The sequence below is a fragment of the Ciona robusta genome, chromosome 6, assembly GCF_009617815.1.
Source record: "Ciona robusta chromosome 6, ASM961781v2".
Taxonomy (NCBI): Eukaryota; Metazoa; Chordata; class Ascidiacea; order Phlebobranchia; family Cionidae; genus Ciona; species Ciona robusta.
The window spans coordinates 4,340,514-4,368,312 of NC_143240.1; the positions used below are offsets into that span (position 1 = coordinate 4,340,514).

The following is a 27,799-nucleotide window of genomic DNA, read 5'->3' on the forward strand; positions in this document are numbered from 1 at the left end:
GTTTATTATGAAACAATCTAATTTTTTTTGTAAATGTTTATTTATTAATGCAGTTAACATTAGAGTAGGTGTGTCCACCCTGCCACCCCAGGTTTGGTGCCTAAGCTTTGTATACATAATACACATACTGGGATATAGTCATAACATGCATATCAAATTATATTTGTGTATATTTATTAAAGCTTACTCAAGCAAAATTGATTACCTGCCTATGTTTTGATTATTTTCTAAATGCCATAATTTAAAGGAAAACGTAAGATTTAAGCCGGGTTTTACTCTTTATTTTTGAGAATATCTTTAGCTAATATGATGTATGCACCTGGTAAAACACCTGTTTTATAATCCCATTTTTATAATCCCATTTTTATAATTCCATTTTTTCTTATGTTAAAAATAGCCAATCAATCATATAATACAGACGTTTTATTGTTTTATTGTCAATCTATACTGGTGGTTTTTAATCCCATTTTGGCCGCAGATATTAAGATCAGCCAGTATCATCTTCTTGGTTTCAAGAGGTGTAACCTCAGTGTTTGACATTCATACCAAAAAAGTAGTAAAATGTTTTTACTTTGCATTGCTAAGGCCTATACCCCAACATTTTATATTAACATTTTATTTAGGTAATTGAGGAGCCTTTTTTAGCCTTTTTGTGTTAAAAAGTAACTAAACGTTTATGTATTGGTTGTTTTTCTGAAAAATAGTTAGAAATTAAAACACACCTGCTAGTAGGAGACCAACAGCATATAATTCGCTTTATATACAGTGTTAAAAGTGGTTGTAGAGCCTAATTTAGTATATATTTATTTGGATTTAATAATATGGACTTTGCGCTAAAAATAGTTGCACAGCCAGTACATAAATAGTAGTTTTTTCGGTTTGAAAGTAAAATGGAGTTGCATGACTTTTGTGTAAAACCGGCACTTCTGAGCCTAATTAGGGGTTTATCTAATTTTATAACTTTGACTTTGCATGAAAAATGGTTGCAGAGTTGCATCTGTTGTAAAACAGCTGTTCCATGTTCATTCTATGAATAGGGAAAGCAATATAGGAAATGTATTATCCTGTTAAACATATGAAAGGAAAGGGTGTTGGCAGAAAATCTTGTCTCCAATTTGCATACGCTCTGTTAAGTGATATGCTATTGATATGCATGTATTTGCTAAATGAAAAGTCAAGTTATAGGCTACAATTTAATCTTTTTTAAGCATATTATAATATATATTGTAATCCCAGCAATTATTTATCTATTCGAATAGAAAAGATCAAACAATTAAAAACAAGAAAAGAAGGGTTATAGCAACTAAAAGACAGTGGTTAAAAAAGAATCTGTGTGATTCTATTTCCCTTTAAAGTTTATTTAAAGTGAAAGCTTTGTACAGTTAATTAGTTTTTTATTTATAGTTTAAGAATAGGTTTGTTCGTTTGTAAAATGTATGGTTTCTTGGCCTTCGGAAGTTTAATTTTAGGCAAAAGACAGTCCATTGCATTTTCTGTTTATATTGTGTTTGTTGCCTTGTGAGTATTTATTTTTTCTGGAATTGTGTTTTAAAATTAGCAGCAATCTGTACAAAATGTTTCGTTCTCTCTTTTATGCAGCGGGTACGAAATACAGGCTGCTACTGCCATGTTGTAAGTCTGATTGAGCTCTCTGGAAATTTATTTCAAAAGATCCAATATTTCTAAGATATTTTTAATTAAGTAAGCTTAACGGAGGAAAGAGATTTATATTTGACAAAATAGATCTGTAAGAAAAAAGATGAAAAACGAAATTGTTTTATTTAAATACAAGTTTTTGTACGTTATATCTTATTAATTCAGCATTGCATATAAATATAAAAAGTAAAGGGAAAAAAATGGTAATAATTTTCATTTTAATAAAATTTGTGGTCTTTTCATTGCTGTGAGGAGAGATAGTTATTGCAGAATCAATTATCTTGTACAGAAAATATGTTCCAGTGTATTATGAACCTGTTTTGCCAGTCTTTGTCATTTTGTTTAGTCTGTGGCAGTTGCTAATGCGGTTCATAACTATTTCCAAATTATAATCTGTCTATTTAATCGCAGATTTGAAACGAGATTATTGCAGTTTCTAACCAAGGGTAAAATCATTGCTATGCATGTAGATCTATGTATTCAGTATAAGTATTAATTATATAGATGTACATATGATCTTTTTAAAATTACATGAAAAAAGTTACATGTACATTGCAACTTGAACCATACAGCAAATGCAGACAAACATTATTAAGTAACACAGCAAACTAATCAACTTGCATTAAAAACCAAAACCATGAATATTTGGTTTCTTATGATTCAAATTCAACAACATGCGGAAGTTAAAGCCTGGGGGTTAAACGCCAAGTCAAGGTTTGCAGACTATATGCGTATGATTCTAGATGCTATGTTTTGTTACAAGTTATAGTTTGAATGCATGTGCAACTATTGAACTATTTTTAAGTTCGCTAATGTCTTTGTCTTGGACAATTTAAAACCAACAAAAATAAGTTTAAGTTATGGCTAGGGGTTAGGGTTTAAGCCAAGGTTCTTAAGAATATATTAGTTGTAGTGTAGTATAGAGTTTGTGACCATTTTGGTGACTTTGGAAATGGGAAGTAACTTGCATTTTTGATTAGTTTGTTGTGTTACTGTCTGTCTGCATTTGCTGTATTTTGCAAGTTTGGTATGTTAGCCTGTTATGCAAAGTGCAGACTTAGCAATTTAGTATTGAACAGGTACTTGTATAGGTTAGTTGAGCTACTGTGTCTGCATTTGTTTATATTTAGTTTTAAAATATAACTTGTGTCATCTTGCAATCACCCATGAGAATTAGATTACGTAAAAAAACAATAACATAAACAATCAATTGCTGCAAATGTAAACATTATTGCGTGAATCTGTGTCACGAATATCTCTCTGTGCAACAAATATAAACATTAAGTTAAGTTACTGTGGTTGCAAAGACTTACATTGTTCAGGTAGCAAATAATAATATAAGCATTAAATTAGGTTTCATAATGACTGCATAGACCTGTAGCAAGAGAAAATTCTGCACACTGTTCATTTGTATATCAGTGTGGGTGTGTAGCATTATTAAAGTGCTTGAATGGGTAATCGATTACATGAAAGCTCACAGTTAGGGTAATGCAAACACTTCAATGTTTGAGCAATATAGCAATAAACTATATACATACCACTTAACCACACATATGTAATACTTTCACTTTATTAATAGCTGTACTGGTTAGGGTAATATGTATTGTAATGTTGTAAAACCACACGCCAATAGAATGCTTTGTGTAATATGTGTGTCTTGTATATGCTTGTGTAAAAAAGCTTAATGTTGTAAAACCACACGCCAATAGAATGCTTTGTGTAATATGTGTGTCTTGTATATGCTTGTGTAAAAAAGCTTTGACATTAATCTAAAATATTGGCAGCTCATAAAGATACTTAACTTTAGGGGGAATTTATTTTTAAACTTTAAAGGGTAAGCATAGCACCTTGGGTGTTGGGGTAATGGGCCAACTCTGGTCTAAATCCCAGATCCCATGGCGTGCCTCACTGTAGTACCTCACCAATATAGAATAGAATGTGCATATACAATGTTGGGGTAATGGGCCAACTCTGGTCTAAATCCCAGGTCCCATGGCGTGCCTCACTGTGGGACCTCACCCATATAGAATATAATGTGCATATACAATGTTGGGGTAATGGGCCAACTCTGGTCTAAATCCCAGATCCCATGACGTGCCTCACTGTAGGACCTCACCCATATAGGATAGAATGTGCATATACAATGTTGGGGTAATGGGCCAACTCTGTTCTAAATCCCAGGTCCCATGGCATGCCTTACTGTAGGACCTCACCCATATAGAATATAATGTGCATATACAATGTTGTGGTAAAGGGTCAACTGTGGTCTTTAAATCTTGGTATGCCACACTGTAATACCTCATCCATACAGAAATAGAACAAAGGATATGAGCATTGAGGTGTGCGTTGAATTCTTTGGTAAAGTTGCGGCAATCCACCGAAACTATAGTTTCCAGTTGTGGGCGTTAAATAAAAGGTTACTCACTGTATCAGTATTACCACAGGAAGCAAATGACGCAATATTGTGATCTGTTGCATTTCCGTTTTAACCATATCATCAGTGGTGCAACTTCAGACTAGTGGGTGATTTAACATGGTGTGATCTAGTATTAAAGGTGCAATGCAAAAGGCTTTTGTTGCGTCTTATAGCAATGCTCTGCAGTAGGACTAGGTCTTTTAAATTTGCAGTTTTAAAAGCCAATTTTCTGTCTATGTGTTTTTGCTCATTTTTTAATTGGTACAGTAAAAAATAGAATTTTTGAATGCTTTTGTTGATTCTTATTTCAATTTTTGTGTCCTAAGAAATGAGGGGTTTTAGGCAGTAGTTATGCAAAGGTAAATTATATTTGTTAGATTCCTAATTATGTAGATGCACAAACGCAATATGTCAAACTTAAACCGCAGCTCTCATTGCATGCATTGTCATAGGGCCTCAGTCTTACCCATATAGAACAAAAAAAAATAATTCAGCTTGTTTCTTATTGCAGGCAGTATAGTGAAAATATTAATTTAAGTTTTCTCTTTTCCAGGCACTAGTATTTTGACCACAATAGTAACCGCAACTCCTGGGTCTTTTAATTGTTATTAGATCCGCATGTAGTTACACAACATGTCCGACTTAACAAACATAGACGCAGATTTCCAGCCTCAAGCAAGGCCAAGGTCAGGAACCTGGCCAATGAACCGACCATCGGGCCGAAGGAACGAAGACAATGATGTTGGAATGAAGTTGGAAGCAACAATTGAAGAAGCTTCTTCTCAAGAACATTTACTAATGGAGGCGCTGGCTCAACCCAGCCTTGTGCAGTCGATAAAACAAGAGATACAAGAACCAATGGGGTCAGAGTTTAGCAATGGACTTGCAGGGTCCCCATCTGCTAACCTTGTCACCGATTTCTCAAGTATTTTACTGAGTGGGCAGCAAAGTGGGGTTAACAGCAGCAATGCCAGTCCTAATCTATCCTTCACTGACTTATCGTCTCCTCAGGCGCCTTTTCCGAACACTATGTCCTCTCCCACCCAACTTGATACTAAGCCAGTTATAACAGGGGTGTCCTCCACCCTTAGTGTAGGGCTCCATACACCGGTCACCGCCACCAGTAGCGTGGATTCTTCTTTGGTCAGCAATGTGGCTTCGAAGCCTAAAACTACATCGCGCAAGAACGCTTGGGGGAATATGTCATACGCTGACCTCATCACACAAGGCATTGAAAGCTCCCCTGATAAAAGATTGACCCTCGCACAGATATATGACTGGATGGTGAAGAATGTTCCTTACTTTAAGGACAAGGGTGATAGCAACTCATCTGCTGGATGGAAGGTATGTGACTTCTTCTTTATTTGTAGAACATATATATCCGCACCCCCCAAATCCTTAACCTCTGGCTTAGAGACAGGCATGATAACCACTGTGCCTGGTGGTTCCTGGTTTAACATATAACAAGGCTTTGGTCTTCTTTATTTGTAAGACATATATATACACCAAAAATCAAATACTTAACCTCTGGCCTAGAGGCAGGCATGATAACCACTGTGCCTGGTGGTTCCTAATGAAAACCACATGGTTTACTGGGCCACAAACATATCCTGCTCATGGCCTTGTATTTTTTAAAGACTGATTCCTGCAAAGTGGTGAATACTACAATAGACGTAAATAAGTTAAAACAAATGTAAATTATTTGATGGAGCAGGGGGCTGCGGGTGGTGAGTGTCTCTGAAGGGGCCACAAACTATGAAAGGTTAAGAAATACTGGTTTTGGGTAAAAGTTGGTAGTTGGCATTTATCACTGCATTTTGTATATAAATTAATACCCCAATATAATGTATATATATTGTCTACATTTATTTTATGGTATAGCAGAAAACGTTTCTTAAAATAGTCAGTTACCATTATAGACCCACATGGCAGGTTTTTCTCCAGCATTTGAGGTAGTTTAAGCATTCAGAATCTTCTTATACTAAACCCATATTAACACATTTGCATACAATGCTTTGTGTTCAAATTTAATCTTGTTTGGTTTCTAAAATTAGCATTTCAATTGTTGCGGTCGTTAGAATTAAATTCTTCGAAATGCCCAGTGGATTACAAAGCTGTGATTGTTAAATTTAATCAACACTTGTTAATATTCAATGTAATATGCAAATGTATGTAGCTCAAGGCTATATCATGTTATATTTGTGGTTTATTAAAATATGATAAGATTTTGTAAACCTAACCACAATTAATACAAATTGTATTTAAAGCAATTGGAATTATAAAATCATTCAAATGGTTACCACATGTGGTGTAATTTAAACCAAATGCACATAGGCTATAGTTGTATAACTTGAAATACTTTTTGTGTAAGGATTTTTACTTTTAGCCAATGTAATTCTTTGTGGCTGTTAGAGTACCAGAAAAAGTTTTGCTTGCAGCCTTGCACCAATAGGCGCGAAACTTTTACAAACAAAAACAATATATATATTTATGGTTTACATATTGCAATGCAGTATAAGTTAAGAGACTGGATCCTGTGAAACACATGTCACGTCTTCTGTTATAATGTTTAGTGAGTAATGCAGACCCACCGTACCACCCCAGGTTTGGTGCCTAAGCACGCCTTTAAATGTTAAGCAACAGTTTATTAAAGTAATTGCAATATGAAACTAAAATATTCCCAAAACAGTGTAATATGCCTGGCAGCGGTTTATTTATGGAATGCATTTGTTGCTTATGTTGCAATATGAAACTAGCCCCGTTGTTTATCGGTGTGTGTGAATATTACATCCGTTGGCGTTGTTAATTATAGACAATTAAACAAATCGTATTGTGACTAATATATGCGTTTGTATTATGAAGTCACACTGTGTCTTGTTACACCGGAAGCTCTTTGTACGTCTGCGACCATTTCCTGTGTTGCTATTATGACATCATAATACAGCAAAGCGCGAATGCAACCTGGTAACCATAGCAACCGCACCAGGTTGCCGAGAACTTCCGGAACAATGCTCAGAAGAGTGTTTCCGGTTGTCAAGACGATGACGTTTTAGAATACATCGTTTGTTGTGTGATGTCATATTACTGGATTGCAGCCGTGCAACCTGATTGGTCGATATGCTTACGTGGTGTTTACATTAGAATAGGTTTATTTGAACAATGGTTCAGTAAATTTGAAGCACAAAGCTGTCTTTGTTTATTCAAATAAACCGAGTATGGGTATTCTATATGAATCAGGTCCTATAGTGTGGAATGCTATTCAGACCAGGCTTAGCCTATTACCCCTACATAGTATATGCACATTCTATTCTATATAGGTGAGGTCCTATAGTGTGGCGTGCGATCTGGGATTTAGGCCACAGTTGGACCATTCATATTGGTATTGCCCTATTGTGACTCTAAAAAGTTGTTAATTGTTAAAAACCCGATTTGGAAATATGTGATAATTTGTGCTAACAGTATCCATCTCAACCCACACTACTATATAGAAACACACAGTATTTATATTACAACTATACATGTGTGATCACAACAACTGTATAGACTCCATATCACACAATTACATTCACACACTACTAGCATAGCCTTGATGTATCTTAAAGCCCAAGGCAATACTGCAACAGCTTTTAATAGCATCGGTGTAAATGTAGTGCCTGTCAATCTTATAATTATAATGTGACCAATATAACGCATACCTATGCCCAACATGCTATGGATGAAACTATTCAAAGCTGTTACAATGTTATGAGACATCTATTGTATTTTATTCATGTTTTGCCCAGGATTTGAGCTGTGTACCTCATTTCTCTTTTTCCAAGTCTGTTTTAATGGAATTAACCAACATTTCTGCCTTTTTTTAGCATTTATTTCATGTCTGTTTGTTCTAACTTATACTAATTAATCCCCTTAGCTTATTTTATATATCCTTATACTTTTAATTAATTAATCTATGGTTTTGGACTTATTTATGTCGTTCTATTCTCTTAAGTAATACTTAGCCCAATTTTTGTTTATTTTATGACTTATACTTGGTTACTATGTCTTTAAAATATGTAAATTCTTTATGAAATGCTTCAATCTGTTGAACTAAAACTAAATTCCTCTTTTGCACAGTATGACATCACATGGGTAATCCCCTATTTGTATTTGATTGACAGTTGATGATTTATAGCATTAAGCCTCAATGTAAAGTGGGTTCAAACCATTAAACTTGCTTAAGTGTTAAGCCAGTGTTGCCAGCTATTTACACGTACAGTGTTGCCAGTTATTTTTCTTCTTTAAGAAAGAAAAGTTAAAAGAAAAATAATTGTTTTAGTTAGTTAATATTAAACATAATGACTTGCATTAGTTTTGGCTGAGTAAAATAATCTAAAACATTCTGTGCCTTGATTTGAAACATATATATATATATATATATATAATAAATGTTTTTAAATATAGTTTAACTAAAAAAAAGATTAAAATTATAACATGAATCGCCAACTAAAAAGTTTATATAAATATATATATATTCGTAGAGTAATTATGAAAAATATGGCATTGGAAAAATATGTTTAATTATGACTGATTATAAATATAATTTTTAGCAAAATTTAGTGTCCATACATATTTTAAATAGCTTATAAATTTAGCTGGCAACACTAGGAATTTCTGCAGGCAGCACTGATATCTTGGATCAGATTTATGCCTATCATGAATGGTATGAATAATTTATAAGCTGCCTTATCTTGTCAAGCCCCTGCATGCCCCTGTACTATAATAGGCATAATAATGTTCACAAAGGGGGTGTATTTATAGTGAATAGATTGGTTTAATTTATATTGTGTTGGGGGAAAATCTTTGTTAAAACAGTCATTTTAGTTATCAGCCCTAAAACCCCATATGCAAGGAAAATGTGGCTGTTTTTCTTTTGTTCTACCACACTAGAATTGGAATATTCTAGCACACTAGAACATTTTGACAATGTCACCCTAGATTTAACTAAAAGGTTCAAAATATGTGAAGCCTCACCCCCGCTTATGTTCTATATGTATGCTGTATTGTTCAATGCATGTGCTTGCAAATTATGTTGCAAGCAGGAATTGTCTTGGTGTCATTTTCCCTTGGTATCTGGGGTATTATGTTATGCTATGCATTATCACATGAGACATTGCAACACACCAGCCACCACTGGCGCAAATAGACGAGTTGAAAGGGGGGGGTTCTGACTTGCGCCGAAGGCGCAAAAAAATTTTTGCTACAACCCCCCCTTTTTACTGTAAAACCCCCCCGTTGTAAAAACTTATTTAAATTTTTAAATTACCACGTACGCTGTCATGTTATTGGGTTACGACAGCGAAGCTTATTTTCCGACGTAACAACAATTTATATGCGGTCAATTGCGTCATAATGTCCATTGACGCGTCCGTTATTAGCTACATCGTGGATGTAAAAAACACGTTAGAATTACGTTCCTTGTTCTTTGTTATTTTTTGTGATACTACCCAACTTTATCTCAGTAAACATCATTAAGTCATAATCGAGTTAAATCTACTCACCGTGTGTAGCAAAAATGGTTAAAAAGACGACCGCAGTTAAATTTTTGATATTCGATTGTATGAGATAACGTCACAATTGCTACACATGCGAAACAGTTATAGATAAATATTCAGAGCAATAGTAAACTAGCTTGCAGAAATGCTGTAGAAATGCTGTGGTTTATGGTTATGGAGTCTAATTAGAACGAAATATAACTGCGGATGGTAAATTTAAATTACTAACGCTGAGTAGATGTTTTTAAAAAATCTAATTATCACAAAATAAAGCAGTTAATTTTATCTGCTAATGTTTTGCAAATGATTTAAACAAAATATTTTATCATTTAAATGGATTATATGTGTTAAATGGGGCATTTTGTGTTAAAGGGCCTAAACACACCCCAAATGTACTTCGCTTTAATCGATAGAGTGTGTTTTTCTAATTCCAACGACACCTTACTTGTTTTAATCGGTTCTGTATAACCAAAGATATTCCAGCTTAAACACCGTGAAATTCAAAAAACTGATTTGAAAGTTGCGTGGCGAAAAAAATTGAGAAGTGTACTACCCACGTGACAAACACGTCACAAAATTGTTGAAGCGTGGCCGCTCTCATTCAGAAAGGCGAGAGGCAGTGTTTTCAGCGAAAAACGAGAGAACAAAAAAAACGCAAAAAAGCACAAAAAAAAACGCAGGTTTCGCTTTTACGAATGAATCAGTCACGTGACTAGTACGTTCCTACGTCACAATCACGGAGCTCGTAGTAAAAAAAAGATAGCGCTAGAGATCACTGTTTGAGGACGAATATCTCCGCCTATACTGGACCAATTTTAATAAGCAAAGTATTTTTGGAATCAATAAAACGGTCGCTTTATGAATTTACCATAAAAAATAAAAGTGACGTGGGGTGTGTTTAGGCCCTTTAAGAATTGTTTAATATTATATTAGTATTAAACTATCTAATGATGTTTCAAACTATGTTGATTATCAATGCTGAAGAAGACTAGATTATAGAAGAGGTTATACGACGTGTTATGTAAAATTAGAGCCCAGATATTGGATACTAAACTCACGTTGAGAAGATGTTTCAAACTATGTTCATTAACAATGCTGAAAATACCATTATTTCCCTTTGTATTGTCTTAAACACAGTAAATATTTTTCTAATCAATACAGTACGGGGCTCTACGGGGTTGTTTCGGTTTTGGTACCACTACAAAAGATTGTGTCACCAACACAAGAAACCGCATTCTGCAATTTGAATTGGTTCTTGGAACAAAATTGAATTTATTTTTCCTGCTCCTAAACCACAAAGCTTGTCTAATTGTTGTTGTTCTAGCATTTAGAAAGACAGTGGGTACTAATTTCACCCCATGTTTAAAGTACAGGGTGTTGGGTGTGAATTCCACCCCATGTTTAAAGTACAGGGTGTTGGGTGTAAATTCCACCCCATGTTTAAAGCACAGGGTGTTGGGTGTAAATTCCACCCCATGTTTAAAGTACAGGGTGTTGGGTGTGAATTCCACCCCATGTTTAAAGTACAGGGTGTTGGGTGTAAATTCCACCCCATGTTTAAAGTACAGAGTGTTGGGTGTGAATTCCACCCCATGTTTAAAGTACAGGGTGTTCACTGTTGGGTGTAAATTTCACTCTATAATTTAAGCAACATTAAAAAAAATTAATTAGCAAAAATATAATTTATTGTACTATTGCAGTATCTTTTTCATACATTGTACACAAAACACCAACTTGCACGTTATATATAGTTTTGTCTGTAAACCGTTAACATCCTTATAAATCATGCTAAAACCAAGATTTATTATTTAATATATTAATCCTAAATTTACATTAGGCATAAATTATAGCAGACTTGCCCTGCTGTCCACACAACTTTTTTTTCAAATTTTTTTTCAAATTTTTCAAATATTTTGGGTTTATGGGTTTGATTACATAGATGTAAAAGGAGAAATTGTAAAATTTACCCGGCTACGAAAGCTAGAATATGTTTTACACTGATTTGTGAACCCACTAATTATATGTATTGACACTTGAGACATGTAACATGTATGTGCTGTACAGCTGTAAGCATAAGGTGTGTTCGCAATGTTCCTTGTAGGTTTTCACATGAAAACACACTACCACAAAAAGTAGCAAATTGTATCTAAGTGCATTGTTCTGTTTTTTCAATTTTGTGAGGCAAAAAAGTTGTAGTAAAACCTACTAAGTTTTTGTATTTAGCTAAAACTTAGGACAATGTGTGCTTTGCATGACATGGTGTAGGAATTTGGTGTTTTTACAATTTACTATATGGGTTATTAATCTTTTATAAAATAAAGTTGGGGTAAGTAAAGTAATACGCCAACCCTGACCTAAATCCCAGGTCCCATGGTGTGCCTTGCTGTAAAATATAGAGTAGAAAACTACCAGTAACTAGTAAGAAACCACAAGTATCTGCACTAGTTATTTTCACTACAATCACATGACAAAACCACTCAAGCATTACGTCTGTAGACAATTGTTTCCGCCTGACCTTAAGTCTAGTTTTCCCATTGGCCAACTACGCATAACAATGACCATTATGCGGTCACAGGCTCCATACGTAGGGATTGTGACGTAAACAAGTATAGGAGAAAATCACTCCAGGCAGCATAGCAGGGTATTTAACCTTAAATAAACCCAGGCAACAATATTTGATTTGTACATTCAATACTGGGTAACAAAACACCTTTTATCATCTTGTGAAAATCCGCTACTGGATATTTGGATATTCTTAATACAGATAATATAAGTTATTTATATCTTCTAAAAATAAGACCTAAGATCAAATTTATTAAAACATTAAATTAAAAAGAATTAGCAAAAATGTTTCTTAATTACGTCATACAAAGGTTGTATGACGTAACAATATTCATATTCTCAAACTGTTTTGGTCATTTGTTTTCCACTTCATTCTAGCTTAAAATCGCGTCGGGTTACCTTTGTTGACGTCATAACGAACCATATTTTGACGTCACTATCATGGTCCCACCCCTGAGGTCATGAACTTTCGGGGTTTTCCCTTGAATGACGTAATTTCCGTGCGGAATTTTCGCTTCTACCGCGATCGACGCGGTAAACAAAGCTCCTGGTGCTTGTGACGTCATAGAGCGGTGAATCACGCACGTGGTTCGATGTTTTCGTCGCGGTAGAACGCGACCCAATTGTTAAACCCATGCCGCGAAATCGTGTCCTCACGTACTCATATCATACCACACGCAAGGTTAAAATTAATGATGTCTTTATTATTTAATTTCAAATATTAAATTTTATAGTTTTTTTTCATTTTTTATGATTTTATTGTCTAATTTGAAAGATTCGTTACATACCTAAACAAAACGCATAGTATATATGTGGTTTCTTTGCGCGCCCTACGTTATAGTTTGTCCAAATTTTAAATTAAGTTATTTAAGCTTTTTTCCGCGAAACCACAATATTTTTTCCGCAAAACACATATTTGCCGACTTTTATATTCCAATGTAATATTTAACCCGATGTAGCGTCCAAATTTTCCTAGAAGTCAATTTAATTTTATCTATTTGCCTTAAAAACGGTGAATAATCTTCCAATTAAACGCGAGCGAATGTTTAAATTGGCCCTCTGGGCTAATTCTGTGCGTCTAGAAACGAGGTTCGGTCTCATAATTATACCCTGTAGCAAATACACCAAGACTGGAGCCGATCTAGGCCGTAATTACGCTATGACCTGCATATGGACCCGTCTATCTTCTTAAGGTTTTGGTATAATTAAAATATTACGGTATTTTGAGTCAGGACCATTTTTGGTTTTTCGTAGTGACGTAATAATGCGGTAAGTTCGCCAATAATGAACTCCCCATTGAGGATTATGATGTCTTGTTTACCTCATAATAGGAGACAATGCCACACCCCTAGGGGTTAGTATGGCAGTCGAAACTACGAGAAGCGTTATTTCGTAAACGAGCGTTATAGTACTTTGTGTTTACCACCAAATGAGACGATAAATGAGAGTGAAAACACGGCCCATCTTGCCCCACCCCAATAAATTACCGTTTTAAAATGAAATTTCTATTTAAAAAAAATTGCAAAAAAATGTCATCTTTAACTTTGTTAAAACGCGCGTGTAAAATTGAACGTTTTAAATTCAATATCACATCATTCCATAGCCAATATAAACACCCGTTTAATCGCTTATTTGGCAAACAATTTACAACTTCCGGTCCAAACTAACACCGGCGCTATTCATACGTCATAATTGCTTTTATTGACGAAATAATTGCTCCCATACATTGTTAAGTGTGACGTCACAAATACGCATTGTAGCGCAGTTTATTAAATTAATTTTGACTTTTTGTTATATTAATATAATTGCAATTGTTTAAAACTGACATTAAAAAAAATACACGTCATTTATTACGTTGGGGTAAGATGGGTACCGTTAGCACATAATATCCCGTATTTCCCGATCGTATTAATGGGACGATAAAAGAGAATGAAAACATGGACCATTTTACCCCAACCTACTATAACAATCGCGGCATCGCGCCGTCGTCGACTCGTTGTTCTATTCTAGAATCGTGTCGCTGTGGCTTCTGTTAATATTTAACTTTGTTACGTCACAGTGACCTTGATATTAGAACAATGCGACTTGCCACGTCACAAACGACGCTGTGCGCAACACACGATGAGTTATAATGTAAATATTTGATACGACATAATGCGTTTATTGTTTTAATAAATGAATGAAAGAATTTATTGTCACCTATTTATCCTCGCATGCCGGAGCAACAACAGTCGTTACAACACAGGTGTTCTGTTTCATACACCTCGTGCATGCTTACAAGTTACCACGTATGTAACTTTGTGGGTAATGTTTTTGCTCTTTGCCATACGGTCTACACATGGCGTGTTTTAACGACTGTCATTTTGCTGCTAATTCCATTTCCTTCATTGTTTTAATTAATTTGATCTTCGCTATCGTATTTAAATGTCACTTTGTCTGTGATTGTTTTTCTACGTGGCTGACAATTTGAACAACCCTATAGTGACCACTTGTTTATATATATGTAAACACATATATGATATGAATTTAAGTATAAAAGAATGAACGTAACGTATTTATCTTGTAATGTTAGAAACGACAGTGGCCGCTTACAAGTTACCAATATTTGCATTGTTCATAACGAATTGCCGAACTTGGCCGATGGTTTTCGTATTCGAGAATCTTCTTAAAACGTCGCGATTTTCGCGTTACACGCTTCAGTGACTTCTTTACCGTTCGAACCCGTGTGACGTCACAGTGTGTGCAGCACGCTATTGTTCGTGTGCCGACGTCACAATAGGGTACGCGCTATGTTGATAGTTGATGGCATGATGCTTCGACGCGTGAATGGAACGTTTTTGACTTGCCTGAATAGATTATTCGGTTCGTAATATTCGTTATGATAATGTTATAATTGAAATTATTAGTTTTTATAACGTCATACACGTTTGTTATTACACCACGTGGTTTGGTCCTTTGTTTACAAACAATCACTTTTGTTTGTCAAACATAGTTGTCATGGGTCGCCTAGCAACTTAAGTAGAGGTGTCTACTGCCACATAGTGGTTGGATAATGCACCTCATGCTCACTGTCGGAGTGTCAGTTATATACACCATACAGATACAGTATATGTTGCTAATATTATGGAAACCAGGGTGCTTTTTAGGCCATATACTAAAGGTATTACACCTTTGACAATGTATTATCTTTTAATTGATGCGATATTACCAATTAACCTGTTACTATGTGTACTTAGATTAACCATTTCAATACATGCATACCCTGCATACCCATGTTAGGTGTTATATGTTTGACAGTTAGACTGTGTTTTTAATTTGACTCATTGTTGTGCCACGCCCCCTTTGTGTTGACCAATCAGAATGGTTTGATGGGAATTCCTGAGTGTTAGCCTCATTTTAACACACACATATGACTTAGTGTGTGGTAACTCAGCCATATTGTTGATAATTAATTTAATTTTAACCTATACTGTTGAAAACTCAGTTCTTTTGTATTATATTCTATATGGGTGAGGTCCTACAGCGTGGCTTGCAATGGGACCTGGAATTTAGGCCAGAGTTGCCCATTAACCCAATAAATGAAATAAAATATGTTGTAACTGTTTTTTCATGTTACATACGCCCATACGGTTTACTGTAATGTTATGTTTTATTTTATGGTTACACATATTTTTCAACCATTCATGGTTCGTGGTCCCTTTTAGAGACACTCAACACCCGTGGCCCCTACCCCATTAATAAGATAACCTACATTTTTCAAACATATTTACATCTTTTATTATATTTACCACTTGTAGCAATCGGCCTCTAAAAATACAAGGCCATGAGCAGGATATGTTTGTGGCCCAGTAAACCATGTGGTTTTCATTAAGAACCACCAGGCACAGTGGTTATCATGCCTGCCTCTAGGCCAGAGGTTACGGATTTGATTTTTGGTGTATATATATGTCTTACAAATAAAGAAGACCAAAGCCTTGTTATATGTTAAACCAGGAACCACCAGGCACAGTGGTTATCATGCCTGTCTCTAAGCCAGAGGTTAAGGATTTGAGATCATGCTTTCTAGGGCAAGACGCCTAACCACAATTGCTCATCCAGTGGTCACTAATTGGTTGTCCAAATTGTCAGCCATATAGAATTGGTTGGACTTGATTTTTTGTCTGTTGCGTCTTTGTAGCACCAGATCCTTAGTGTATGAACACTGGATCAGGGTCAGATTTTACAGTTATAATATATGATCCCTATTAGAATATGATCTATAGACCAACATATTAGGTTTACTTATATCATACTTTTTCTCCAGAACTCGATCCGACACAATCTGTCTCTTCATAGTAAGTTTAAACGCATCCAAAACGAGGGCACGGGGAAATCTTCATGGTGGATTATCAACCATGACGCTAAACCAGGGAAATCTCCCAGGAGGAGGGCAACCAGTATGGAAACAACTAATGGAAAGTACAACAGGTCAAGAAGCAAGGCTGTTGCGAAACAAAAGGTAAACATTTGAGCAGCGGTCCCAAATTTAAAAAAAATCCCGGGGACCCTATGCAATATTTTTAACACTTCTGAAACTGATGCAGTTTGTTTTAGAGATTTAAACCATAAGTTCGACTCTGTTTTTATCCAAGAACTTTATTTCATAGAAATTCTTTTATTAATTTATTCAAACATATTTACCAGCATTTTTATAATAGTGACGTAACATAACCCATTGTTACATCACAGGCTGAATTATTGAAGAAACAAAAGTCCGTAACGAAACGTGATTCACCAACTTGGGCAAGGAGTCCCACCAGTGGCGATGCTCCTGATTTTGATCATCCTGTCAATAAATCTCTTATTAATGACTTCAGGTAAATAATCTAATATTTGTGGGGTGTTTGTGGCCTAATTTTTGCATAGGCGCTGAAACTATGGATAAGACCGTAGTTGGGGTAATGACCCAACTTTGACCTAAATCCCGGCTTCTGTAGAATACTGTATTTGGTTAAATTTGTTTCATAGGATCCTGGTTCTAACTATCACTAATCATAACTATACACTTGTATGATAACATCAGGATACTAGGCCCCATGCTCGATACCTATATTTGCAGCATATGTGTCCATTAGCAAGACACTTATGACGCACACCCTTGTTAATATTTTACCGTTTAAACCTTTTCATTCAGGCCTCGCGCAAGTTCTAACGCAAGCAGCATTGGTGGCCGTACTTCGCCCAGACATTTCCTACCCCAGGATCTTGAAGATGATGGCCCTCCACCACTGTCCCCTGCTTCTTATACTAATGGTAATATATATATGTTATATATATGCTATAGAATGAGTGGTAATTGAAGGGTGCAGCACCTTTGGTGTTGGGGCCATGGACCACCTTCAAAAATATACATATATATACAGTATGCCCTTATATGCTGTAATACATGTATATATATATGTTGTTGCTGTCAGAATGTCAGATGCATATTTCATATGTCCCAATATACCTGTAACCTGTTATATTACAAGTGTAAAAAGGATCTTATGGCAGTTGTTTTTATGATGTTATATGGCCCTGTACCCTGTGGCACATAGGTAAACATGATGGTAGCCCAGAGGTAATGGGTTCAAAGCTGGGCACAGCTGCCCTTGTGCACATATGTGTCCTTAGACAAAACACTTACAGCAAACCTTGATGATGTCTCGCCATATGGCAGATGAAATACCGTCTTTTAAGATCACAAAACTAACAATTGCCAGAAGATTTCTTTCACACTTACAATACACCTGGCAGCAACAACATATACCAACAATTGCCAGAATGTGTTTTACATGTATAACCCTGATATAACACAGTAGTTAGCATCAAGTGTGAATAATATTCACCCCACTTTCCCACAGCTTCCATTAGCGATCTATTCGGACCTCGAAGTGATTCTTTCTCCTTGGTTGATGGAATCGACTTAAACAGTCCTGGGAGCGTTCTGCAGAATGACTTACTTGATAGCATAGCAGGTTAGATCAATATTAACTCCATTATAAACCATACGATCGCATTGTTAAAACAAGGTTTGGGTTTCTTTATTTTATCGCCAAGACATGGCATTTCTTGAATGTAATTTTAAAATTTAAAATTTATAAATTAAATATAAATGTATAAAATTAAATATTATATTTCTTAGTTTTGTTTATATTAAAGTGAATCATAAGTGCCAGGCCTGGTATTTCGTAAATGTAATTTTAAGGGTTTTGAGATATTATATATCTTAGTTTGTTGACATAAAGGTTGAACATGATATTTATTTTGTATCACAGGGGTATATATTAAAAATTCATTTTGTTCATGTAGTTATGTATGTTTTATTTTATAAGGAACAGTATAATGCCAAAATTACTTGTGGTTTTAGGCTGAAGTTAGCATATTGGTGCTATATCTATAGCCCTATTGCCGAATTTCATTTTTTACATTTTGCTATCTTATAAACCCAATACCTAGACATAAACATCTTACATTGGTATTTAAGTATGTTTGCCCTGGACTGGAATAGATTATAATGCCCTATTAAAAATCTGGTTTGCTAATAACTTAACTTAATATTTTAGTCTACAACCCACGCATACCCTGTGAATAATTTGGGAACATATAGTATAGTAGGGTGGGGGAAGATGGGACACCTGTTCATGCTGTTTTCCCACCCAATTTGGTAGTAAAGTAAGAAAATTCAAAGAATTATAAAACTATGCCTTCACGGCTCCCTTAGATCGTTGTTAATTGTTTAAAACACGATCAGGATATTTAGATATTATGTGCTAAAGGTGTCCCATCTTCCCCCACCCCACTATAACATGTTAATTGGTAATATCGCATCAATTAAAAGAACTTAAGCATATTGCTTGAAATCAACCCATGTTTCTATGACATAGGCTTATTATATATGAAAAAGTGGGCTTATATATGAAAAAGTGGGCTTATATATGAAAAAGTGGGCTTATATATGAAAAAGTGGGCTTATATGTGATAAAGTGGGCTTATATATTAAAAAGTGGGCTTATATATGATAAAGTGGGCTTATATGTGAAAATGTGGGCTTATATATGAAAATGTGGGCTTATATATGATAAAGTGGGCTTATATATGATAAAGTGGGCTTATATGTGAAAAAGTGGGCTTATATATGAAAATGTGGGCTTATATATGAAAAAGTGGGCTTATATATGAAAAAGTCGGCTTATATATGAAAAAGTGGGCTTATATATAATAAATATAGTGGGCTCATATATGATAAAGTGGGCTTATATATGATAAAGTGGGCTTATATATGAAAAAGTGGGCTTATATATAATAAAGTGTGCTTATATATGAAAAAGTGGGCTTATATATGAAAAAGTGGGCGTATATATGATAAAGTGGGCTTATATGTGAAAATGTGGGCTTATATATGAAAAATTGGGCTTATATATGATAAAGTGGGCTTATATATGATAAAGTGGGCTTATATATGAAAAAGTGGGCTTATATATAATAAAGTGTGCTTATATATGAAAAAGTGGGCTTATATATGAAAAAGTGGGCGTATATATGATAAAGTGGGCTTATATATGAAAAAGTGGGCTTATATATGAAAAAGTGGGCTTATATATATGAAAAAGTGGGCTTATATGTGATAAAGTGGGCTTATATATTAAAAAGTGGGCTTATATGTGATAAAGTGGGCTTATATATTAAAAAGTGGGCTTATATATGATAAAGTGGGCTTATATGTGAAAATGTGGGCTTATATATGAAAAATTGGGCTTATATATGATAAAGTGGGCTTATATATGATAAAGTGGGCTTATATATGAAAAAGTGGGCTTATATGAAAATGTATATAAAAGTTAAATATGATATTTATTTTGTATCCCAGAGTTTCATAATAGTAATTCCAAGGCAGGTAGTTATGTATGTTTTATAATTATAAGAAACAGAAAAGAAACATATAAGAAACATTTTTGAAACATAAACTTTTTATATATGATAATGTGGGCTACACATCGTACCACGTTAATTGGTAATAACAAACCAATTAAACGTAATAACATAGGTTTTCTAGTACAGTAAAGGTAATACTTATGTTTAATTTTGTTTTAAATTCACACATACCCATGTTTAGGTATGGAAGTAATGAACCCACCTTCCCCACAAACAAGTGAACGTAACAACCCCAACATTTATATTAACCCAACAGCAAACCAGGTAAAACATATGTTTTGAAATTCAATATCGAGTATCTGTGGTCATTGGTATAACATATGGGTGCTTGCCTTGTAACTAAAAGATACAGGATTCAAGGCTCAATGCTGCTACCATTGTGGGCATATGTGTCATTGGGCAAAACACTTAACGGCAATTGCTCCAACCCAGTGGTCACTAATGGGTTGTTTAAATTGTCAGCCATATAGAAAAACAATCACCCACAAAGTTACATTTGCAGCACGAGGTGTATGAAACACAACACCCCCGAAAAACAAACACGAAAGTATTCAAAATCGAAAGCCAGCATGAATGTATTAAGTCAGCACGTATGGTGTGCACACCCTTATATTATTCATGTAACACTATATGTATATCTAATAAAACCTTAACACAGGATTCTTACCAATCACCAATGTTCCCTCAGATGAAGAATATTATCAGTCCTACCCAAGTAAGATGCTGTGTTTATTAAACCTAATGTTAAAGGGGAATATATGCCTAGTTATTGTGGTTATATGTATTAAATGTAGCTTAAAGTAGCCAAAACTTTTGTCCAAATCATTACTAAACAGTTGTAGCACCCTGGGTTTTGGCCCAGGTCTGGCTCGGTAGCTGGCAAATTTTGCTATAGAACCTAACCAATATAGAAGAGTTATTCAGGGTAAAAAGGGATAAATTGTGCTTACTGTCGTTATTTAAAATCGCTGTCCATTTTTGGGGTTAATGCCTCTTAAAAAATCTTCCAAAGTAATTCCCAATCATGTATTCTAGCAACAGTTGAGCAGCAAGAATGGGACCAACCAAAGTCGTGTTATTGTGTCAAGTCCCAACCTTGCTTCATTGCTACAACAGGGAATAACCACTAATGCTAAGGTAATTGACCCCAAGCATGAGGTGTATGCGGCCACCATGTATGTTGCGCAATATGTGTTAATGTGCATCACTGCTACCATTGTGGACGCATGTGTCCTTGGGAAAGATACTTAACAGCAATTGCTTCAACTCAATGGTCACTAAAGTAATTGTTTGTCTAAGTTGTCAGCCATACAAAAAACCACAAAGTTACATGTTTATAAGCAAGCATGAGGTGTATGAAACAGAACATCTATGTTATAACGACTGTCGTGGCCCTGCCATGCGAGATAAATAAGTTACATAAGTGGTAACTTGTAAGCGGGCACGAGGGGTATGAAACAAAACACCCATGTTATAACGACTGTCGTTGCCTAACTCCCAGATTCCATGGCATGCCTCACTGTAGGGCCTCACCCATATAAAACTGAATCTATAAAAACGTGGCCAATAAACCCAATACATAACCCACCACCCCCTCCATACAGAGCCCAGTAATAACAGCCAAGAGCCGTCCGTTACCACAAGCGAGTGACATGCTCCCACCAGTAGCGCGACAACGTGCAAACACCATGCCAAGGCTACAACCTCAACCCAAGTATAATATGAACAGACAACCTGTGAGTATAGAAATCATATATAACTATATATAGAGATCATATTTCTACTATGAGTATTTGATTTGTTTGTTATTTTCAAGTCAATTGGTATATGCAACTTGTTTTTAAATATCCCAATAAAAGTTAACCCTGTTTTAGCAAAATGAAGCTTATATTACAAAATTACACCTGGGGGAACAGATAACTTACATTATATGTATAAGGGTGTTGGGGTAATGGGCCAACTCTGGCCTAAATCCCTGGGTGTTGGGGTAATGGGACAACTCTGGCCTAAACCCCTGGGTGTTGGGGTAATGGGACAACTCTGGCCTAAATCCCAGGTCCCATGGCATGCCTCACTGTAGGACCTCACCCATATAGAATAGAATGTGCATATACAATGTTGGGGTAATGGGCCAACTCTGGCCTAAATCCCAGGTTCCATGGCGTGTCTCACTGTAGGACCTCACCCATATAGAATAGAATGTGCATATACAATGTTGGGGTAATGGGCCAACTCTGGCCTAAATCCGTGGGTGTTGGGGTAATGGGACAACTCTGGCCTAAATCATAAGCCCTCTAATAGGGGTTCAGCTATATAAAATAGAATATAATTGAAACATTATTTACCGAATAAACCACATTCTTCCTTAACAAACCCTTCATTACACAGAGTGGGGAAAACTTGATGACGGAACCGATCTTGTTCACAAACTTTGCGCGCGATGCTCAATCTTTGTCCACGTCGCCGCAGAATGTTTATCAGCCTATGGTGGGTTTGTATAGTGGCCGTAGGGCTGTGTAGTATGATATGTGTGTGTACTGTGTGGGGATATTGTGGCGTAGGGGCGTGGGCCTACATCTCAGGACTTGTGCCTGTATCACCCTTATACAATAAAGTGTTCATAAACAAGGGGGTGTGGTGTTCTATATGATATGAATGGGTTGTTGTATGTGTGTATGTATGCCTGGGTCCCAAAGCTCAGTGGAGTATAGATGGTAGCACCCTGGGTGTTGGGGTAATGATGAATCGAATACACCATCATCACAAAATATTAATAAAGATATCCCATTCACAGCAAAACCAACACTATAGTTTCAATGGTCAACAACAACAACAACAAAACTCACAACAGCAACAGGTATAGATATATAATAACTATTAATGTTATAAGACTAACTTGTGATTATGGCAACGGGTATGCAGACAGTGGCGCAGCCAGGGGGAGTTTAGGGTGTCGCGACTCCCCCCCCCCCCCCTTTTAAACCAAAAAAAAATAATAATAATTGGGAAAAAAAATTTAAAAAAAACATTTTTGAAAATTTTTTTTGAATTTTTTGACTTCCCTTTTTTTCTGGCTGCGCCACTGTGGTGCATTCACTATTGTACATTGTTTTGCAAAATTCCAGCGTCACTAATGGGTTTATTTTACCAGCCATACATAAAAACGATTACGTAAATATATATTTAAAACCTTATATTTTGTTAATAGAGTTACTTCTTTAAGAGTTTTACCACCTGTACGAACCAACAACTTTCAATATTGTATTACAAATTAAGTTAGACTTGTCATTTTTTTGACCAAGTTTTAAATATTTTCCATTTTAAAATGTGATTTGAATATTGTATTCTAATTTAGAGAGCAGTTCTAGTGTGTTAAAACTACATTGTAGAAAAAATGATCAAAATTAATTTAATATTTATATATATGTTATTTTCTGTTAACTAAATTTTATCATAATCTCAAAAATGACATCATAATCTTTCATGATTATGACATCATAACCACAATTTGAAAAATTCTCTGTGTAAAAGGTGATGCTGGGTGATGCTTCCAATGCGTTGTCATCGATGGCGAACCAGAACAAGACATTGTACGAATTACTTGGACAAAGATCGTCCAATGAGATGACAGGGAAATGTCAACAGCAACAAATTCAACCAATCACAAATCAGGTGGGAGATTTTATATTTTTGAAGAAAAATGTTTGAAAATAAAAGTTTTCTTTAATGTTTTCTTTTATTACAGTTAATGTTTATGGTGTTGGTGCATGTTATAAGCTTGAAAGGGATCTATGGCATTTTTGTTTGGTTATATATGTCTATTGTACAGTTTAATGTAGACTTTTTGGCTCTTCGACTAAAAATTGTTTTATTCCAACAGTCTAGCCGTTTAGTAACGCTTAATGTTTTGCATTATGCCTGGTAGCAGGAGTAACAGATTGTTAAAGAATATATATTTGACCTATAATGAAATAATTTCAAACACATCAATAGATTGTATTTCGTTGGACTAGATTTTTGGTGTTTTACTAATTACCTATAACAACATTATGAAGGTAGCAGAAGTAAAGTAATCTTGTAGTTTCTGTACAATATTTAATCCAAGCTTTATATTATAGAGGTCACAAGATAGTGGGGTTAACTACAACATGCAGCAGCAACTATCACTGGTGAGTACTTGTTGTTGTTTAATGCTTATTAACCATTGCTGGTACAGTGGTTCAGTGGTTAGCGCCCTTGTTGGTAGCCAAGAGGTTTTCGGTTCAAGGCTTGATGCTGTTACCATTGTGGGTTTATTTGTCCTTAAGAAGCTACTTTACAGGAGCAAGACACTTAGTCATACTGAAAAACAATCACCCACAAAATTACATACGTGGTAACTCGTAAGCGGGCACGAGGTGTATGAAACAGAACACCCGTGTTATAACAACTGTTGTTGCCCACCATGCGTGGATAAATAAGTTACATACATGGAAACTCGTAAGCGAGCACGAGGTGTATGAAACTTTGGCCTAAATCCCAGGTCTAATGGCGTGACCACCTATATACAATAAAACATTTCCCCTCACACCTGATACTTATATATACAACACTCTATGCTCACTATTAAATAAACCCACACAACAACATTTAACTTGCTATACGACCTTCCCCATATAGAATAGAACAGTTAACACACAAGTATATTTTAACTCCCCTAATCTCCAGGAGAACCAGCCACAAGAGGAGCCCCGGAGCAACCTCAACTTGATGGGAAAAGAGAAGTTTCCGTCCGACATCAACTTGGATCAACATGATATATTCGACTCTGGGGTGATCGACCTTGACCAGATGTTGCAAGACATTGGACCACCAAGCTCCGATGGTTATATGGATTTCAACTCATATTGTCCACAGGAGATTCCTGGTAAATGTGGTGAATGGGATATTAAGAATATGTTATTCTCCGGTCTAAATCCCAGGCCCCATGGCGTGCCTCACTGTAGAACCTCACCCATATAGAATAGAATGTGCATATACAATGTTGGGGTAAGGGAACAACTCTGTCCTAAATCCCAGGTCCCATGGCATGCCTCACTGTAGAACCTCACCCATATAGAATAGAATGTGCATATACAATGTTGGGGTAGTGGGCCAACTCTGACCTAAATCCCAGGTCCCATGGCATGCCTCACTGTAGGACCTCACCCATATAGAATAGAATGTGCATATACAATGTTGGGGTAAGGGAACAACTCTGTCCTAAATCCCAGGTCCCATGGCATGCCTCACTGTAGAACCTCACCCATATAGAATAGAATGTGCATATACAATGTTGGGGTAGTGGGCCAACTCTGACCTAAATCCCAGGTCCCATGGCATGCCTCACTGTAGGACCTCACCCATATAGAATAGAATGTGCATATACAATGTTGGGGTAATGAACCAACTCTGGTCTAAACCCCAGGCCCCATGGCATGCCCCACTGTAGGACCTCACCCATATAGAATACAAACTCAAGTATTTTCTGTTAAAATCTACCCCGTATTAACCCAACAATACCAACAGCTTACACGACAAACGTTGACATGGAAAGCGGAATGGATACCACTATGACATCATCAATGGAACCCGAAAACAATGGATATAACTACAACATGCAGCAACAACAACAACAGCCCCAAATGCTACAACAACAACAACAACAACAACAACAACAATATCAACACTATATGACCCAAACAAACGACAATGTACCCCAGATATACCTAGGAATGGATGGGGGGATGGGTTACCCCATGCGGGGGCAAACGGGGATCGTTATGGGGTCAACTGGGACGCCCCAGCATTTCACCCACCATACAATGCGACCTCAGTCGTCAGTCGGTACAATATCTGATTACCGGTTGTGAATATATGATGTCTATGTTCCGAGGCTTAATTCAAGCTGTTTTAAATAGAAATACCATTTCATATGTCGCAAAGTATTACTACGTCGTGTAAGGTGTTGGGGGGGAAGGTGTAACACACGCACTTCTGCGCCAACGGTGGTTACAACCCTGAACACTGTATGTCATAATCGTGTGGTTATGATGTCATAATCATGTGAATGTGATGTCATAATTGTGTAAATATGATGTCATTATTATCTGATTGTGATGTCATGATTGTGTGATTAAGACAACATCTTCACGATTATGACGTCGTCATAACGATTATGACGTCATTATCGTGAGATTATGGCGGCCATCCAAAGTTCAGCATAATGTTTAATGTTGTTCTAAAGTTTCATCTCTGTTCCTTTTGTGCTCCAGTGATGTCATGATGATGTCATCAGTGATGTCATTCAGTAGAACCAAGTTAGAAAATCCCACGGTGCTCTAGACACTTGATGGCGACATGCGCGACATCTTTACCTTTCTCGGTTTAGGGGAAACTCCCCACTGGTACGAATCAGCAAATATTAACGTTTCACTTCTTGGTGCTCCTTGTATTTTATCACAGTGGCTTTTATGACGTCATAGTCATTTTTTAAAAGCCGGCCAATCACAGTTTCGCGTTTGTTTTTAAATAGACACCATTGTTGAATCATAGTTCTTTAATTGTGTCCTAACAAATGTTATTGTGATGTCATTTATCGTGTATAACAGCAACTGTTGTGTGAATTATTTTTATTGTCTTAATATTTTAAGTTCATAATGAATTGAATAACTGATCAATTGTTACATCATAATCATGAATTGTTTACAGGAGATTAAGCATTGTTACCTCACACTACTTGATCCCTAGTTAGGGGAAACCCCCACCATAAATAATTGCATGAACTTTTATCCCATCTTATCATTTATAATTAGTTTTAAACATTTTTAATGTATTTTTTCACACGTGCTTATTTTTACAGTTACTGTTCAAGGGTTGGATAACCTTTCACGGTTTGGGGGAACTCCCCATGTTGTAATGTGCTTTTTGTAATGTACAAATCCGCTGTCCCTTTATCTGCTGACAAACAATAACATGAAATTTTCCGTAGAAACTTAGTCATTTGTGTTGATTGAATAGGAGTTGGGTATTTATCCTTGCGTACAGGGAAACCTACAGTCGTTATAACACAGGTGTTCTGTTTATACACCTCGTGCCCGAACTTTGTAAGTGACTGTTTTTCTGTATGGCTGACTGTTTGGACAACCCATTAGTGACTACTGGGTTGAAGCAATTATTGGTAAGTGTCCGAAGGATACATTCCCCACAATGTTAGCAGTATTGAGCATCGTATCCGGTAACTTTTCAGTTACGATGCAAGCACCTAACCACCGATGCTGGTCATTGTGTTATGATATCATAAATGAAACTCATGGTTGAAATGTGTGTTTGATTATGATGTCATTATTGTAAGTGTCGAGTCATACAAAGTGTTGTTCAGATTAAATTAATTTGTTTTAACTTTGTATAAACTTCTTGTGTACTTAAGTGACTTATCCATGGTTGCCACTCTCATGCCCACAGTTGAGTTGCTGAAACTGTTGCAGTGTGTGGATAAACAGACATGACTTTTGGTTGGTTTTGTCTTTTATATCCTCGCGGGTGGGAACTTGAGTGAATTATCCATGGTTGCCACTCCCATGCTCACAGTTGAGTTGCTGAAGCTATTGCAGTGTGTGGATAAGCAGACATGACTTTTGGTTGGTTTTGTCATTTATATCCT

At 36.0% G+C, this 27,799-nt stretch overlaps 1 protein-coding gene across 1 annotated transcript; it reads left to right on the forward strand.

The window, feature by feature from the left end:
* The first annotated feature begins 2,210 nt into the window (after window positions 1–2,210).
* LOC149735149 (uncharacterized) lies at window positions 2,211–27,134 on the forward strand. Its single transcript, XM_089880054.1, has 16 exons — window positions 2,211–2,978; window positions 4,626–5,416; window positions 16,469–16,663; window positions 16,894–17,021; window positions 17,339–17,457; window positions 18,048–18,161; window positions 20,300–20,382; window positions 20,777–20,833; window positions 21,154–21,255; window positions 21,723–21,854; window positions 22,507–22,605; window positions 22,913–22,975; window positions 23,650–23,790; window positions 24,237–24,287; window positions 24,826–25,024; window positions 25,666–27,134. Exons 2-16 carry the CDS (start codon window positions 4,706–4,708, stop codon window positions 26,007–26,009), a joined length of 2,538 nt encoding a protein of 845 aa, XP_089736180.1. The 5' UTR covers window positions 2,211–2,978; window positions 4,626–4,705; the 3' UTR covers window positions 26,010–27,134.
* Window positions 27,135–27,799: the final 665 nt, after the last annotated feature.

Coding starts and splice junctions, on each gene's coding strand:
- LOC149735149 (XM_089880054.1), top strand. CDS start 4,706: ATGTCCGACTTAACAAACATAGACGCAGATTTCCAGCCTCAAGCAAGG. Junction 20,383..20,776: donor TTAACCCAACAGCAAACCAG/GTAAAACATATG, acceptor ACCTTAACACAG/GATTCTTACCAATCACCAAT. Junction 21,256..21,722: donor GAATAACCACTAATGCTAAG/GTAATTGACCCC, acceptor CCCTCCATACAG/AGCCCAGTAATAACAGCCAA.